At 42.6% G+C, this 18519-nt stretch overlaps 2 protein-coding genes across 5 annotated transcripts in view; both read right to left on the bottom strand.

Annotated features, from left to right (window-relative positions):
* Positions 1-2875: 2875 nt before the first annotated feature.
* Positions 2876-8764, bottom strand: UMPS (uridine monophosphate synthetase). The gene is made up of 6 exons (XM_080620568.1): positions 8588-8764; positions 8171-8324; positions 6051-6719; positions 5191-5366; positions 4505-4619; positions 2876-3748 (listed from the first exon to the last, which is right to left on the bottom strand). Exons 1-6 carry the CDS (start codon positions 8729-8731, stop codon positions 3567-3569), a joined length of 1440 nt encoding a protein of 479 aa, XP_080476694.1. The 5' UTR covers positions 8732-8764; the 3' UTR covers positions 2876-3566.
* Positions 8765-13209: 4445 nt separating this feature from the next.
* The window catches only part of KALRN (kalirin RhoGEF kinase), a gene marked incomplete at its 5' end in the record, with an annotated part of 522231 nt that continues 516921 nt past the window's right edge, over positions 13210-18519 (bottom strand). For all 4 annotated transcript variants that reach the window (XM_080620947.1, XM_080620949.1, XM_080620948.1 and 1 more), the window contains 3 exons: positions 13210-14965; positions 17209-17347; positions 18270-18470. In XM_080620947.1, coding sequence (XP_080477073.1) covers positions 14420-14965; positions 17209-17347; positions 18270-18470 — 886 coding nt within the window. In that variant the 3' untranslated portion in view covers positions 13210-14419. The remainder of the gene's footprint in view (positions 14966-17208; positions 17348-18269; positions 18471-18519) is intronic.

Raw genomic sequence — 18519 nt, 5'->3', positions numbered from 1 at the left:
CAATACCTATTTGGGCTAAACGCAGCCTATGGCATATCATCACACTTCTGCTCAGGAGGCCATGCCGTAAGCAAGAACTTCATAGTTAGAGCCTTGCTCGAGCTTTCTCCTGTTCTCTGTACATTCCAGCCTCCATCTACAACCCTGCATTTTCACAGCCTGACTGTGGATAGCATCAGCTTATGAGAAAATGTTCAGAGCAGAACATGGATCATGTAGAAACAGAGAATGAAGGCTGAGGACAAAGTTAACCTGGACATGCAGGCATGGCCACTCCTCCCTGCCTGCAAACGCCTGCCAGAAGAGGTAGAGGAAAACCTGAAGCTGGAGCAGGCACCAGGCTGAGTTTTAATTTGCTGCATCATTCAAACATGAAGCTGTACTTGTCACTGTGGTACAGATTGACCAAGAACCAACAGAGTAATTCCAAACATACAAAACATCCAGCCTGTCTAGCCCACAGTCCAGTTACAAGTCTTCCAAAACAGAGCATTTCCTTGAGACAGTGACCTTCAAAACTCAGATCTGGAAAGAAACTTCCTCTGGGTGTTTCACATACTTTGGGCCTGTTCCCTAAATGCAATGTTTGTGTCACTTGCTAAAAAAATCCACAGCAACAGGCTTTCCACATAAAGGGAAATGATTCAGTTATTTTTTCTGGGATTAAGTCCTGAATAAACTTTTCATAGAAAAGGCTAATGAAACTATAGCATGACCTGTCAATTATTGCAATGTTGATATTGTGACATACAAATGCTTTTAAGCACAAAAAAATTAATCCTTTTATATTTAATTCAGTGCTGGGTTTATCAAGATCTTGAAAGAATTTTAGGTCTGGGTAAAGCACTATACTTATGCAGTTACATTGACTGAAGCGTCCAGGCTGGGTTCTCTTGACACAGCACTCCTTGTGCTAGACAGAGATACCCACAATCTCAGAGAGATAGAGTGGACTTTACATACAAATATCAAAACCTACATAACAATTCCTTAATGGGTCCAGCTTGTGCTGGTGTCTCACACAGTCCCTGCTATGCTGCTTTGAAAAAGCAGTAAGTCAGCCTTCCTCCTGCTGCCAGCACTGACAACACTTGGTCAGTCTTATTTCACTATGAAAAGCATGATATCCTTTCATTTTGTTGCAGCCACACTCTAGGGTGGATTAAGGATCACAATTTCATATAAATGCCTACTCAGCAGATAATATAAATCATGTGATAACGCAGTAATTTAAATATAGCCTTATGCCTCCACTCCAGACTCAATCAGATCAGAGAATGAACTGCAAGACTTTCAGATTCATATATTATGATGCAAATGAGTTTTGTAAATTGTGACCTAGTTCCCATGTTAGGAACAGTTGGGACCAACAGCAGGAATCATGCGATGAATGTGAGCAGCAGGGGCAAGCAAGAAAATTAACATTTGTTCTTAATTTGAAATGGATTTTTAATCACTTTCAAGTGCCTCAAAGGAAGTGCACACACTTGTTTTCTATAATCATTCTGACAGAAGAATGCATATAGGAGGTAACATGTTTTTGTTTCACTAATTGAAATGTTTGCAACATTGGTGTCAAATGAAGCACTGGAAACAGCTCTTTCTGGATGATTTACTGAGGGCACAACGAAGAACTATGAAATTAAGGTTTTCAATTGATCTGTTCCTCAGAACTTGTTTTGTGAAGAAAATGAGTAGCACATATCCTCTAAGTGACTGGATATTAAATCACATCTCTCTCTCCAAATACAGTGGGTATTCTTCCAGGTAAAGGCCTGATAAACTAGCTCTCTAAAGAGCCTGCTCAGGGATTTGGCTGCATGGATGTCAGCCACCTGCTCAACACGTGGATCCAGCACAATTAGTGTAAAATACCAAACTCACAAGATTCTGCTTACACTGTAACAGTGAGCCTACAACAACAAACAGTGCTGAACTCCAGCCCGAGGGAGCATTCTGGTAAACTCTACTGTTTTAAATGGGTGTGACTTGTTGAAAACGAGACAGATTTTAATCCTAAGCATACCTAGAGTTGGTACCATCCTCACTGGAAATTATTAGCTGCAGAAGAGCTAGGATGTCGATTGCACTATAAAAAAAAGGGATCTCAGCTCCCTCTGGTGGAACAAGTGATTTTCTGCAAAACAGTTTGAGAGTTTCTGCTACAGGCCTCAAGGCCACTACACGATGAAGATGAGACAGTTAAATTCCAAATCCTCCATTCACTTTGAAGGACTGAGAACAGAAGCTGATGTCAAGTACCAAGACTCACGACTGTGGCAGGGTGGCTGCACAAGATACAACACACTCATCATTTTCTAGCTGTAAAAGATGGCCAGAGAGCCTCTATCTTCCCTGGATTGCGTTTTCCAGATGTAAACTATGATACATAAGACAACTATTGAAGCAAATGGTAGCTTGAAGGGAAAACAAATCACACACAGAGTAAGTTTTAATATTCTGTCCACACTAACCAACTCCTAGGCTCCAGAAGCAGCCCCATCATCAAAATGAGCAGAAGCACACCTCCAGGGCATATGAAGTATGTAACGGTAAAGTCATCATCTCCAACAGACAGCCAGGAAGTCATTCAGTTGTTTGTTTCTGAAGCCTGACTGCCTACAGACCACAATGTCAAAAATACAAGAAGCCTAAGGCCAAGTCTAAGACCAAGACTTCATCCCTTGGTCCTACACACTCTGTATAGATTAAATCAAACCAACACTCAACAAAAACTTCGTGAACTTCAGCATAACTCAGATTTATTTTGAAAGGCTTAGTGAAGAGCAAGTACTGATGCCAAAAAAACCATTTCTCACTATATACAGTTGTTCCTAGTCTACAGTTTCCTCTCATTAAAGGAATCAACAGCTCTAAGTGTAATTAAGCACACAACAACCAGTTGCTCTGACAAATTCTTTGTAACTCCTGTAAACAGAAGCATGAGTAATTCCTGCAATCACAAACATACTAGAGTGACTTTTGTAATACTGGGGTTCTGAAAATGGTATCTAACACTGCCACAGAAGAAAGACTTACAGACCCAATGAAAAGAAAACAGTAGCAAAAGTATTTATTAAACACCACATTATTCAATTTCGCAGTGTCGGATTAAGACCCATCCATACTTGCTTCTTGGACATAGAGCTAAGTAATCCTGTGAGAGTAGGGCAGCAGGTCAAGTCTGCAATGGAATTTTATGAAGAACACTAAAATACTGTTCCCATAGCCAGAAGGAATGTGAGGGTGAGGAAAAGAAAGAAAAGCAACAACAGCCAACCAAATACCCTTGGAGTGTTTCATGCAATGTTTTTCAACAGAGAAAAGCTTTTAAGGCTAAAGACTGAGCATGAAGTTTTGACTTCATACATTCCAATACTAAAAAAACACAACCATGGTGTGTACAACTTAATCCGTGTGATAATAATTAAAAATAATTTAGTTAGTTAACAGTTCTCCAAAAGGGCAGTTTTCTACTGGCTGAAGTGTCTATATATTTAACTGGAAGTCTCACAATGATTGAAGCTCCATCAGCTTTGCTTATGGACTAGGAAAGCAAGCTGCTTTCAATCTTCTGCATGAATACCAAGTCTGCTTAAGTAGCTCTCCCAAGCTGCTTTTCTGTACTTCTCTGCTTCTTGAAGACGGTCGGAAGCTGACAAGATGCCACGTCCCACAATAATGATATCTGAACCTTTTTCGCCAATAACTTCCTTGGGGCTTAGGTACTTCTGTCCAAGGTTATCACCTGAAATAGAAACACAATTTTTTTTTAGTTTTATGAAAGCGTATCTACTAAAAACCTTCAAAGAGGTGCTGGAACAGAGAACAGGTATGCTATTGCAGCTCTCACCCTAACAATCCAAACATATAACTAGAAACTGTGACTCCCAACTAGTGAACCCCCTGTTACACAGACACAATTTAACAGACAGCACCCTCCTTTTTCATGATTTACCAGTCACAACAGATGGAACAGTTATGCAAACAACTGGCAAAACCCCAAAACATTCACATAAAAGCCTGTTAATTTCACTTCAGGGTTCATAAGAATTAAGCATTGCAGAGAAACACATCTCCTCTACCTGGTTCAGTGATAACCTGTCACGTCAGTGTAACACTTCCAATTCATTCATGCTGCATCTACATCAGCATCAACAGCATCAACAAACTTCTGTAGTTGTCAAAAACCTTTTCTTCTACTCCTACTGAGCATGTGAATATGTAACCTATCTGAAGACATTTCACATGTTTTAAGGACTGTGCTTTATGGTATGCATAATGGACATGGACAAATGCACATGGACAAAGCTGTGTAGTCTGCTGGTTGCCTTTCAGATCAGCATACCCAGAAATGCAGAAGGCAGCCCATAATGGTGGCAAACAGACACTCTTCCCACCAGAGAATCAGCAATCAAACTTTCTTCAGAAGTCACTTCTTCACTGAAAGCTAGATCACTTACTGTATTTACAGACAGACTATAAATGTTTCAGAAGACATTACCTCCAGTTTGCAGCTGCACCCCTGGAGTTAAGTGAAGAAATTCTGGTTTATTACTAACTCTAGATGTAGATATGAATCCAAAAATGAAATCAGAGTTGTCTTCAGCCATCTGTACCTGAAACAGATCAGCAGTTACAAGTGATGTACATAAAATTAACCTTGACTAGCCATGTGTTTCTCATCCACCCTTTGACACATTATTAAGCTGTGCAAGGCAGCAGTATCAAACACCTGCTCTTACTTTACCAATACAAAGTCACCCAGAGCTGACTCACCCCTCACTGATCTTGCTGCACCTGCAGCCAGGAATATGAGTGTTATTAGTTTTTTTCTATGTTATAAATACTACAGTGAATGAAGAATTAAAACTAATTATAAATTTATCACTTCAGGAAAAAAGGTGGTGGGGGGGACAGGGACGAGGTGTGGGGGTTGGTGTTAATAGCAAACTTGGCATGTCTAGTAGAATTCAGAGAATGAACTGTGACCACCTCCCCAGACCAGCCTACAGCTGCAACCTTTAACCACCACAGTCAGATTTCTGAGTCTCCAAGGAGAAAAAACAAACACAACTGTAACTGTTAGAGCTGGAGAGACTTTTGGAAGTACAAATATTAGAAGCCCATAAAACCTCCCTGTCACAACACTTTACAAGCTTTTAAACCCAAAAAAGACTGCCTACTTACTGCAGCTGTTGTGTATTCAGCAGTTATAAGTGACCCCTGGGAACTCATCTCAGCAATCAGAAGACAGCCACGCTGGAGAGGAAGACCTACTTCCTTCAGACCTTTAACAACACCAGAACCTGGAACCACATGGGCATTAATGATGTCTGACCAGGATGCAATTCTAAACACACCCCCTGAGAACATGGATAAAAGACACAGGCAAAGCCTCATTAGAAACGTATTAAACAGGAAACACAAATTAAACAAAACAAGCTACATGCTTAATCATTCACATTTTAGAAGACAGTTTTACTACTCAAGCTTGACAGTTACGAGCTCAGTCTCAGACAGTTCTGACAGCTGCTTAATCACAGCGTAATCTCTGTTTTACTTTCCACAAATGCTCCTTAACATCTCACCTTTAATGCTCACCAAGATGTTTATGGGAACCTAGAAATCCACCATCACAGGTGCTACCCTTCAATGCAGTATGCAGATCATTGGGGAGATATGGAACTGAAAAAAATGATTCTACAGTTGCAAATGCAGAATCGAATGACAGCCACAACAACCACATGAGCATAAAATAGCAGGCTGCCACAAAAAGCCACACTGTGTTTTCTCACAGCAAACAACTAGTCAGAAGTGCTTACTGAGCACCATCATAGATTCATAAAAAGGTTTAGGTGGGAAGGGACCTTTGCAGGTCATGCCCTTAGAGGAGGGTTAACTTCAAAGTTAGATCTAGTTGCTCAGGGCCTTGTCCCCTTGAGTCTTCTCCAAGGCTGGAGATTCCACAGTCTGTCCTGGCAACCCATGCCAGCACTGCAGTTACACAAACAGTGAAGTTACAGTAAATCGAGGCTGATGACAATCACCTTCATACTGATGTTTCACTGTGTTTCCAATGTCTGCAAATTTCCTGTCTTCAAAAATCAAGAACTCGTGTCGATCTGCCAGTGTTCTTAACTCCTTTACTACCTCTTGGGTGTAATCATTCAAGATGTCTATATGAGTCTTCAGGATACAAATGCTGGGGCCCAGGGTGGCAGCTAAATGCAGCAGCTCTTTGGAGCTAGTGACATCAGCAGAAAGGCACAAGTTTGTTTGCTTCTTTCCCATGAGCGCAAGAAGCCTGGCTGCAACAGGATGCACCCCCGGCAGTTTGGCACGAGTGCTAAAGCTCCACTCTTTGATTAGCCTCTTCACAGGAGCGGGACCATTCTGAATCACTGGCTCAAACACACTTCCCTGAATGAATTTCTTCACCTTTTCAACCATCTCAACAGACACTTCCCCTTGCTGCTGCAGGATCTCCAACACCCCGGACAATGTGCACACAGAGTGCAGGCGAATTCCACATTCCTCTAACCTGGCCTTCCCACCCTGCTCCCTGTCCAACAGCACTACGGCATCCGTGACTTTTAATCCTTCTTTCCGAAGAACTTCTGCAGTTTCGAGTACACTAGATCCACTTGTTACCACATCTTCAATGATCAAGCATGTTTCTCCTGGATTAATCGTGCCTTCTACCAGCCGCTTAGTACCTTAAGAATAAAAAGCAAACACTTCACTAAATGAAGAAACTTTAAAAGACCCCCCAAAAGTATTTAAATTTTAACTTGTTATGCTAATGTTAAGATCAATTTATTCAAAATACACTGCAGCGTATCCTGAGTGTCCAATGGAACTGGATTTCAAGAAAACAGGAATTTCACATTCACTGTAAATATGGCGATGTAATTTGTTATTAACTGATACCATTTATCTCAGGTCTTATCACAGCTCAGTCACTGATCTGTAATTCAATCCATCAAGATGTTACTTCTCCAAGTTAGTAAAGTATTTCTTTGGGTTCCAGAAGTTATGTTCCATTAACAAAACTGACATATGGTTAACTGCACGAATTTAAATCTCTGGATAAGATGGCTACAGCAATTTAGTATTGCCATGAACTGAATGCTCCAAATTACAAAACTGTTCCCGACAGCTACTTAGCAAGTATTTAAAGTTGCCAAGTTACTGGTGCTCTTCAGCATATTCCCTGTTTTCCACAGGCAGCATTCTGTACTTAATATGCCTGTTAGAACAGTTACAAGTAGAGCTCCAAATGCCTCTGCCCTAACCAACAAAACGCACACATCTGTTGAAGACCTCCTGGGGGGGAACAACAAAGGATGTATGCTTTCTCAGGAAGCAGCAGGAGAACATTATGCAGGGAGTGTGGTGCTTAGACTATGACATCCTAGAAAACAAGTGTGTTACAGCTTTACAACACATGTGACACCAGAAACCTTGAGCCAGGCAGTTAATTGTTGTCACAATTGACTTTTCATTCACAAGAAGGAACAGCAAACGTTTACACACCTGGCACATGAACAAAGGAGTTACATTTGTTTTGACAAGCATACTTTCTAATTAAATACTATAGGAAGAATATAGGTCTTGTCACATGTAGAAATCCAGTTGCTACAGTAGGTTAACACTTCAGCTTTTTCTCCCCCTTCCTTCACCAAAAGCAAATAAATGGCTTCTGAAGAGACTAGAGAGGTTCCTCTTGTAGTCAATACTCCAAATCTGTTTGGGGGTGAAACGTGTCACTGTTCTCAGCATATCAGAGAAACTGAGTTATGTATCTTGGTCTCTAGAAGAGGCCAGTAACCCAAAAGCATGCAAGTGGTGCCAAGGGGAAGAAAAGATGCTGCTGAAGAGGAGACACAAACAAAACCCACCCCACTAGACAAAAATCTACCTCCTCAAGAGTTTCCAAACACACTACAGCAAGGATTCAAGCTGCAACCTCATCAGCAACCAGCTGGGAGAGCCTTATCAGGTTGGGGTGCTGTGGGAGGTATGTTTGGGGGGGAAAAGGAGCTGCGTTTTGCACTAGAGCAGTAACCTTAAATTGGGATGGAGATGCTGCAAATTTTACAGGAGAGCCACATACTGCCCAAACAAGACAAGAAGTAGACACAAATTCTCGATTTGAAGGGTTTACCATAGTCTTTTGCTTCCTTCCTCCGTATAAGCATTGGAACCTGCTTTTCTGAGCATATAATTGTGGCCAACGGCAGCGCAGTGTACGGAACACCACACACAGAGTCATACTGCACACCGGCATCTTTGGCTGCTTGAAAGAGAAGATCTGCAACCTGAAAAAGAAACCCAAACAGTCCTTTAAGGAACCAGACTGGTATGAACGTGATCAAACGAACGCACTGCCGCGGGGAGCTATGCAAACGCATGAGAAACTCTTTCCTACACACGACCAAGGGCACCCGCTGTCCCTACAGCGAGCGAACAAACAACGTCTGCACCCAGCAGGCCCTGGCCCCGTGCCTCCCGCCTTCCCTCAGCTAAACGAGACCCTCATCCCCGCCAGAGGCGGGGGGACACCCGGGCCCGCGGGAGCCACCTGCCGGAGGAGGCGCGGGTGCGACACGAGGCCGCGCAGGTCGATGTACACGGGGGAGGCGCGGCCGCTCTTCAGCACAAAGTCACCGAACCGCAAGGAGCCCGCCTCTCGCAGCGCCCCCGCCACACGCCCCGCCGCCGCCATCCCACTGCGTGTCAAACCGGCGCCGGGAGATGACGGAACGGGGGAAACGGGAAGAGCGAACTGTGCGCATGCGCAGGAGGGGAGCTGATCCCTGCTGGGCCCGTCTGCTCTGCCATACCGCGATTCGTCCCCTTCCCGCGCCAGGGAGCCCACCCCCTCCGCCCCCAGCAGAGGGCGCAGCTTCCGGTCAGTGCTGCGCGCCCGCGGAGGAGGTGCGTTCGGGATGCGGGGGTCCCGGGCAGCACCCGCGCCTCCCACTGGGAAGCAGAAACCGCTGCTGCAGGGTGGGTTTGATGTGACCCGAGGGTTTCGCTGTCCCGCGGCGCTCGGTGTGACTGCCCAAACGGCTGCGTGGTTCCCAGGTTGGTGTCCGCAAAGCTAAGGGGTGGCTGGAGCAAGAGTCTCATTCTCCCTCTGAAACAGGTGAGCTGAATAAAGTGACAGCAAGCTCCGAGTCCCCAGGGCCTCGGACAGGTTGCCGTATGTGTGAAATAAAACTGACCCGGTCTTCTCTGAACAACTGTATTTAATCAAAAAAGCCCAGAAACTGAATTATTAGTATACTCTATTTATAGGAATGCAAGGACAGAAGATGTACATCTGGAAACTACATCTGTAGGTGATCATACATACTGCAGTATAGTAACACCAACGGGGGACAGCAGGTACTCACAACAGTACACGAGTGATTAGACTTACAAAGGAAATATTTACAAACTTACATTTACAAAACAACATTGTGTGCATACAAAATGAAATCTGCAATAAAACTGAAAATACATTTAAGGCAGACCAGCAATACACTGAAATAATTAAGGCTGTGGAATTACTTTGCACCTTGAAAATGCTGAGCTGTTAGCAGTACTGTTCCTTTTTCCCTCCGGTTGATTGTTGCAAAGATTGAGAAGCATCAGTATATTCCAGCTGCTTGCTCTTATCTCAGTAACTCCGAGATTTAATTTGTGTATTTTATTTTGGGTTTTTGCACTTCCTATTGCATTTGCCTTCTGAAAGTTATCAAATATAGGCAAATTGACCACAGTGGCAGAGCAATGCTGAACAGTTTGGTAGAAAGAGAAGTAAAAGCACCGGCATCAGAAGTTGGGCATGAAGGTGAAATATGGCTTGTGTAGAGATGTTTTTTCAAGAGCTTTATAATAAAGACTACAGTTACAGTGAACATTCAGCATCCTGACGCTATGGTAACACTCACCACTATACAGATCCCAGAACAAGAATTCATCACTTGATGGCAGTGTGCAGTCAGCTTAGTAAAATGGGATTTGATTTTATTTCCTTGGGAAAGCACCATTTTCTTACGGGACATGAAAGAATGAGCTGGAAAATAAACCCATGCCCTGTGTTAGAGGAGAGACTACTTCTGCAATGAAAGGAACAGAAACAAAACTGGGTGGTTATCCCCTGTGTGTGTTAATTATCTGTTAGACCTTTGTATACACAGACTAGCCTTTACATCTGTCTCTGAAGTTTATATTATCCCAGGTCACTTGATGCAGTCCCCTCATTGCAAGGGTATTAAAGGATGGTTATATATAGTCAGTTCATAATGTGTGGGTCTGCATTTAGCCTTTAGTCATGGTATTCACAACAAAGGCATAACAGCATTGTCAGAAATGCTAACGAACTCTAGTGAAGCCACAGCGCTTGTACGGGTCAGCTGAGGGCACAGACTTTGTCTCAGCATTAATGTAGTTTAAAAGTAAAACACTTTTAAAGATGAATGTTACTAGGAAAAAAAAATAAAGAGTTAATTTAAAATAAAAGGGCAGCAAGACTAAACAAAACTTGTAGGTACAAGTAGGAAGAGAGAAATTTTATAAATTTTAAAGCCTGGACTGTTTTAAAATACTAAAGTGTAAAACCCTGGACTGGCTGTGTGTCATCCCTGTGCATAGGGGGGTTGGCAGCTTGGTGGGGATCTCCTATGTGGCAACAAGTGCTTCAGACACCTGGTGGGAGCTGACAGTGTTATGTGGGCCATCAGATTTCCTGTTTGATGGCCAAGAGTGAAACGGCCTGGCCTGGCTGCTCCAAGTGGAGCAGAAAGAGGCAAATTAGTTACTCATCGCCACACGTGTTTATTAAATGTAGCCATCTTAAATAACGAGTGCTGCACATCACCATGCCCTCCATGTGCTGTTTCACTGGTGCCCAGCGCCAGGGACACTGTGAACAAGTGTACTTTGATGTCAGCACTGGGGAAGAGCACGGTGAAGATGTGTGAAGGTGGTGGCGGTGTGTAAAGTGCCAGTCTGCACCGAACTTGTGATGTTCTGTTGCTAGTATTATGGCTGGTCATTCTAGCTGGTCTGAAGCTGCTGCAGAAGCCAGAGGGTGCCCCTACTATCGTATCTTCACTTGGCGATCTTGGAACACCCTGAGTGGTAAAGCTGAAGGTGGAAATCTTCCCCTCAGACACAGCTGCTCTTTTGGGAGGTTTATAAAGGCCTACGGGAGCTTTATGAGAAACTGTTTCCCTGTGTTTGTTACAGAAAATATTTCATACACAAAACCCCCAGTAGTTGGAGAGTGCTGCAAAGGGGGTTGGCTGTCGTGCTTCTCATCTAGTGGCCTTACTCCAGACTTTCTTCTGTAATCTCTTCATTAAAATGGAGTTGCAGTTTACAGCACAGTTACAGGACCTGTTGGATTGGCAGAGAAGCCACAGGTCTCTTGAGGTCTGAAAAAGACCTCAAGCAAGCATGGTAAGTGTACTTCCTCTGTACAGCAGCATTTCATTTCAACTTGCTATTATTCTAGCAAAAGAAATATTTGAGATAAAATGCAAAAACGGTTGATAACCACAAATGTATTTGAAAGTACTAACATGTTCAGGTTTTCCTGAATGTGCTGTAGGAAGAGAGATGATCAGGAACAGTTCTCTAACATGAATATGGAAGAAGCAGAACCATAAAGAAAATAATTCAAAATCTTCAGAGTTCAGCATCGTCAGCTCTCTCCCTTGATGAGGAATCTCTTTTTTGAATCTGAGCACATGTATCCTCTTTAAGCCTTTAGGGGCTTTTTTCTGTTACTTGATAGCAATGAGAGGCTTAATATTCCCTTAAACAATCCACCTTTCCCACCCACCCCCATGTGCATCCAAAGTGTCTGCTGCTGCAGTTTGAGATGCGAATGCAGGAAGTAGGAAAATAAAATGCTAAATAACTCCAGATTTCACGTGATACATGAGAATTTGTTTGTATTAATGCCAAGCAGAAAGCCTGTGGCTTCAACTGTACCCACAGGTCTAATAAAAGCTGTGGGTTTTCTAAACCACACTTCCATAAACATTTTCTTAAGAGCAGCACAATCACAGCACAAAGATCCAGCTTTGACAAATTGGAAGAAGTATAAACAGTCCTGAAGTGATAAAGTACCTGAGGCTGATGCTAATTAAAGACACCCCTTGATGACTTCTGTCTGAAGAAGTTCTGGTTGCTAAGAAATTGCATACTTCACACTCTTGCTCAGGATGAGAGTCTGGTTTTTGTCTAAGAGGTGCTGCTGGATTGCTTAGAACATTAGCTGCTGTGCTACAGAGGGGGACTGAGATAGATTCTACCTCAAGCAGAAGGTTTAGCCTTCCGTGAACACCATCTCTTTCAAGCTTTTCCCAGGCTTCCCCCTGTATTAGATCTCTCTCCATCAGTCACACGGCCTTGCACACTGCTTCTGACTCTGCTTGGACACCTGGGCTCACCTTTCTAACTGTAGCTCCCTGAACTCAAGGTCTGTTCTTGTATTGCATGCAGGCGGTCCTGAATGTTTGTTTTTTTCTGTGCCTCCTTTTTTCTCCACTAGCAAAATACTGACCACTCCAGCATACTGATGAAGCAAGCCAAAGAGAAGGGCTAGGTCTCCTACCTGCCATGAAACTGAGCTTGGAAGTGGATCAGAACGTACGGGCTAGCAGAGCCCTAAGAATTTAACAGTACCTGCAGAGTATCTCTATGACCTGCTGGTAGAGACAGCTTTTGCTCCTGCAGATATATATTACTGTAGGTTCACAGTTGAGTTACTTGGATGGTAAATTAAATTTGACTCTTGCCCTTACAAGAGAGTCTAAACTGAGCACACATGGTCAGATCAAGCCGTTTTCCTTAGGAAAACCTTTGGTAACAACTGACATTTCCCATTACAGGCACAGGAACAGCACTCAGCACTGAGACAAAGTCCTTGCATGCCAGGGATAAAAAACAAACCTCTTTGATCATCGCCCTACGAGGTGATAAGAGTTTATGGCAGACAGATGGGGAAGCCCCAGCCAGGGAGGTGGTTTCCCTCCCAGCCCACTGCTAGACAGGAAGATTTGGCCAGCCTATGAACTGCTGATTTGTCACTACACCCTCCCTGCCTTGGTTATACTTAAGGCTGACTTCATCACTGTAACATCAATGTGATGATGTTGCAACTTGGCTTGCAAGAGAGAAATGTTTTAATTGTGAATATTTTTTATTTTATTACAAATTAGGCTTTGGACATAAAAATATCTTCACAAATGCTTTGGTGATGAGGTGCTAACGGTGGCTGAGAGATATTTACAAGTTTGGAAATGAAACAAATGACATACTTTAAACACTGAAAACTATTTTTAAGCTGTAAGCACAAGGTTGAACTCACCACTCCTACTGCACTCTGAAAGGCTTAGATGGACTTTGGGCCAAGCAATTCTGAAGCTAGAAATGGAACAGGATCCTTTATATATATATATATTTATATATATGATACAATATATGTATATTGAAAACCTGTGATAGAAAAAATTGTCTTCATCATCATCATCATCTAGTTTACAGATACTGCAAAAATTGGTCACAGCCTTTTCTCAATGCACAGGTTTTGCAAAAGATTTCTGTACAGTGTGTATAAAATGCATTTAAAAAACCCCATCATGGTCCCTTTGTGCTTAGTCAAAACTAGCCGTATATTCCAATGAATTCCTTGCCTTAACTGTAGCTCCAAAAGGATGTTGACTTGACACAGCAGAAAGCCCAAGGATTAATGGGAGATTTTGGTCTGAGCACTACAATGCAAGAAGAGCTCATCTAAGCCACGCCACCACAGAAGCTGATCCAGCAGTGACTAGTGCCTGATCTTGCATGTCCTATGCAGGCAAAGCCCCCACTGAAATCATGGCAGACCCAGGCATATGGGGCATGCAGAATCTGTCTGTTAACCTGGAGCAGGCTTGTGATGATTTCAGCAAAAACAACTTCAGTCCAGTTCTGCAGAACATGCTAAGGTCAGCCTAGTCTCACTCCCCCAGCTATCCTACTCCTAATCTCTTGTACATTTTGAATTCCATTTGCAAGATCAAGAGGGTTTCATGTAAGGCTGCCTCACAAAGATTAAGGCAACTGCAATTTTGGCTCGTGTCTCCAGTTGGTGTTTGTTTCCCGCAGTCCTTTTTTGGTGATGGATGCAACAATACCAGGTGTTCCAGAAGGAGCCCCTCAAGAGGAGGGAGCGGGCACCTGCCACCATTACCCCCTTTGCTCTGGTCCTGAGGAATTGGGTAGGTACTGCCACCTCCACAATGATTTGTACCCTGCAGTTAGGGAAGCCACATGAAACGCAAATGCTGAATTTGGGACTATGTACAGACAGATCTGCTTTGTGCCTGCTTGCTCACTGCATCTCACCCCAGGACCAGCAGTGTGGGCATTATGTGCCTGGGTTCATCCTGCTCATCAAGAAACTCTTGACACTGGGGATCGGGTGCACATCATATTGATGCTTGCGGCGTTCGATGAAGGAAGCCAAGCGGGAGGTATCCAGTGGGATCTTGGAATAGCTGCCATTGTGTGATTGCAGCCAGGGGTGCTGCAAGCAAGTGGCTGCTGTTGGCCTTCTCCTGAAGTCTTCCTGGAGGATAACATTGATGAAATCCCTGGCGGCATGACTCACATTGGAGAAGTACTCCAGCGGGAAGCTGAAATCTACTCTGCACACATTGATGCAAGTTTCCTCTTTGCTTTCATCCAGGAATGGAGAGACACCACTTAACATAACGTAGGTGAGGACTCCAATGCTCCAGATATCCGTGCTTAGAGAGACAGGAAGGCCTTGGATAACTTCAGGAGCTGCAAACTCCGGGTTTCCAAGGAGGTGGTGTATATGGTAATGACCTGTGATCTGAACTGCATCTTCCAAATCAATGATCTTGACACGAGGTACCGGGATTCTTAAATCAATGAGCAGATTTTCTGGCTGTTAAAAAAACAGTAACAAAAATTTAATTCCATTATATTTTTGCAAATAAAATATGTAGATTTTATTTATGGTTTAATAGCCAATCAAAACTTGCATTTAGTCAGATGTGCAAGGTACAGATGAGGAGAGTGAATGACAAGGAACCAGCTCAGCTGTTGCTTACACTGCTGTAAATTCAGATCAATGCTAAGCTGCAATGACAACATCCTCTTTTGCATTAGGGATTTTGCACTTTCTCCCAAATACTCACAGTTTATTTTCCCAAACTAATCCCTACAGATGAGAAGCACTGACAGATTTTTAAATTTTTATACGACCTGTATATCTTTGATCAGTTTATTTATTTCATTTGTTTATATGGCAAGCGGCTACATAAATTTATGTCACTTGTAGCTGAAATGTTCTTCCTGAAGTAAATACTACCAGGTATCCTGGGAAGGACTCTGGTATGTGCCATTACTGTTTCTGTCAGTTTACATGCCAGTGTTCCCTTTTATAAGGGAACCAGCACACAGTCATGCCTTCCAACCCAGACTGCAATTGTATTTCACCCCAGTTGGTTTTCCCTCTCTTTTGTCAACTCTTTCAGTATTTAAGATCTCCCTCCCTTTCTGTGGGACATACTGAGCATTGCCTACTTTACTCTGGGGACTTAATGTGGATTTTGCTTCTTTTGTTGGCTCTGAGATGATTTCTGAATTTACTTCCTGCACCCTCTCTAGACTCACTTTTCTGTCCTATAGCCCCTAATCCTCATGAATATTTTGCTGCTGCCTCATGGGTTTCTATATAAAGCAAAGTTCATTGCACTGCTGTTCAAAACTCTCTGCTTGCTCTTCTCTTGCACAGTCTGCATTAACAAAATCAACATGTTCTTGAGCAGGATCCTGGTACAACGCAGTCCATGGCTAGGTCTGCTGTCACTACCAATGCATCTCCTGCTTCCTGCTTAGCAACAGAAGGTGCTTTATTTAGCATCCTTCATCTGGGAGAAGTGTAAATAGGTCACAGAAAATTTGCTTCCCACCTTGTTTCTGGGAAGTATCTTATGATCAAACAGAGAATTCAGTGCAGTTTCTTACCTCCAAGTGATACCTACTTTTTTGACAGGTCCTATAAATACAGCAGAAAATACAAGCAATCTTGCTGAAAGAAACCAGGATGACTTAGCCTTCTGGGACTAGTGCTTACATAAGGTACTGCACAAAGGAATCTTTTTTTTGGTAGTGGTAGTAGGCAGCAGAAGAATGAAAGCATCATTTCATCTGACATGCCTGGGTATTGGAGAGTTGAGAAGAGACCTCCTTGTAGCTGGATTGTCCACCATACAAGAAAGTTAGATTCATCTCTCATTCTCCGTTTTTAATTGACATTTAAATCTGAAACAAAATTATGGATAATCTGATATCCCTGGCAACTGGAATCAGTATTGCAGATCACAAAACTCAAAACATTTGATCATAACTTCAGTCACTAATTCTCTGTCATCCAAGATAACTTTGATATTGGCGAGGCCAGCAGTACAATGCTGAATCCAGGACAGTAGAGTATCTCCCTTTGCTAATGAAAGTTGGTACAAGCTGTGTTAATATAACTGAGCATGATGTTGGAGAATGCCTGAATCTCTTCACAATGCAGCTTGTTCATTTTCTGATCTTCTCCCTGGGTGTATTTCCCACCCAGTTCCCCTCTCAGGCTCTGCAGCATAATGCAGCATGCTGTTTTCCTTTGCCCCTGACAGCCCTCCCCACCTCCTGCTCCCCTGCACTCTCCTCTCCTCCTGCTTTGGTCTCTCCAGGGCACTGCTGTGGATGCTCCTTTTGGTCTGCCCTGAGCTGCATGGGCACAAGCCAGCTCTGCTCAGGAAGCTTGGGAGCTAAGTTGGTACTTAGCCCAAATAAATACCCCATGTATTTATCTTGTAATTCCCCTTCAGTCAGGTGCTACTGACATCTTATTCTTGCCTCAGACATCCTCCTACTCCTTCATTAAATCCAGAAAATCCTTCAGAACAAACCAGTGAATCAAGGAAATAAGTGCATTTCTTGTCTGAAGGAAGAAAAAGACCTTGCACTGTAGGTCAGCAAGTCCCTTCTGTAGTCAATAGGTCTGAAAAGTAGTGCTTCTCCATTTAGTGATCATCTCTTTAGGGTACAGACTGCACCTCTTCCCTGTCTGAGCAGCTGGAAGCTCCCTGTACCAGGGCAATGAATAACAGCAGCATTCTCTTTTCTTCTTACCTTTATGTCTAAGTGAGCCACTCTGCAATTGTGAAGATACTGCAGGGCTTCCATTGTGTCTCTGATGTAGAAAGCAACTTTTTCCTCCATAAGTTCATCATGGTTCATTAGATAATCTAAGAGACGACCATCATCCATCCTGTAAACAAATCAAACCCTGCACATGAAAGATCACATAGTATCTCTAGGAACAGTTAATATTTAAAAACAAAATTGCAATGGAAACTTTATGACCTAAAAATTGAGGTAATTAAAATGCAAGATCTGATGAGTATTTAATGATATCTCAAGATACTGTAGGACATGGAAGTGGTAGAATGATTAATTCTCAATTGTTATCTCTGGTCCTTGAAAAATTTAGCAACAGTCTCAAAGTAAACTCATTTGCTTAAGGATGGATTCAATAGACAGAGGCAATTCGTTTGAAAACAGATCCTCTTAATTATTTGTATTCATCTATTTATTTATAGTGCTGGTTGCATAATGCAGAAAAAAAAATCACTGACCTTTTCAGCTGGTAATATGTTCTGTGGGAAAACTAACCCCATAAAAGTTTTCCACCTAGTTTTATTTATCTGCATAAATAATTAAATAGCTCAAATATACTTTGTCAGATATACTGTAACACAGAAGCATTCTGGATTTTGGTTGCTATTTCTCCTTATAGGGGCAAGCATGGTTGCTGCACAGATCTTTTCACCAAAAGGTATTAGAACAATGTAGGCTTCAATCTAGCTGTAATACATTTACTTGAATGTAAAAAGTGGATGAAACTGCCCAAGTAAATCTGATACTATTCAGTGGGACAAACTAACTGCTGATACAATTACCCAAGCTTCACCAGAATAGAAAGCAGTTTCATTTGTACCTCTAAATCGTATCTACTGTAAAGAAAAGGCAATGGAAGCTCTGCAGAAAATGGCTGCTTCATTTGATATCACAATCAATAAAAACCACATGACAACATCTTTCCGCTGATGAAGTCAGAGTGAATTTTATCCTGGGCTCAATGGAATTGCGATTCCTACCCATATACTTGAATTCAAGCTCCACATACTTACAGTTCCAAAACTAAGATGTAAGAAGTAGGAGACTCGTAGGTATCATGGATAGTGATGTACTGAGGATGCTGTAAGTGCTGTAACAAAGCTGCTTCATGTGCTGCCTGTTCTTTCTTTTTCATTTTTTTACTAATGAATTTTACAGCAACATCTTTCCGAGTGGCTTTGTGAACACATTTCTTTACTATGGAGAATCGGCCCCTGAAACAACAAAAAACCCAGAATAATGAAGGGGCCTCATAAATAAAAC

The sequence above is a fragment of the Psittacula echo genome (assembly GCF_963264785.1).
Source record: "Psittacula echo genome assembly, chromosome: 6".
Lineage (NCBI taxonomy): Eukaryota > Metazoa > Chordata > Aves > Psittaciformes > Psittacidae > Psittacula > Psittacula echo.
The sequence above is the reverse complement of the archived record's forward strand: the minus strand, read 5'-3'. Positions and strand labels throughout refer to the sequence as shown.

Coding starts and splice junctions, on each gene's coding strand:
- UMPS (XM_080620568.1), bottom strand. CDS start 8,731: ATGGCGGCGGCGGGGCGTGTGGCGGGGGCGCTGCGAGAGGCGGGCTCC. Junction 6,720..8,170: donor GAAGGAAGCAAAAGACTATG/GTAAACCCTTCA, acceptor TTTATTCTTAAG/GTACTAAGCGGCTGGTAGAA. Junction 4,620..5,190: donor CTGAATACACAACAGCTGCA/GTAAGTAGGCAG, acceptor GATCTGTTTCAG/GTACAGATGGCTGAAGACAA.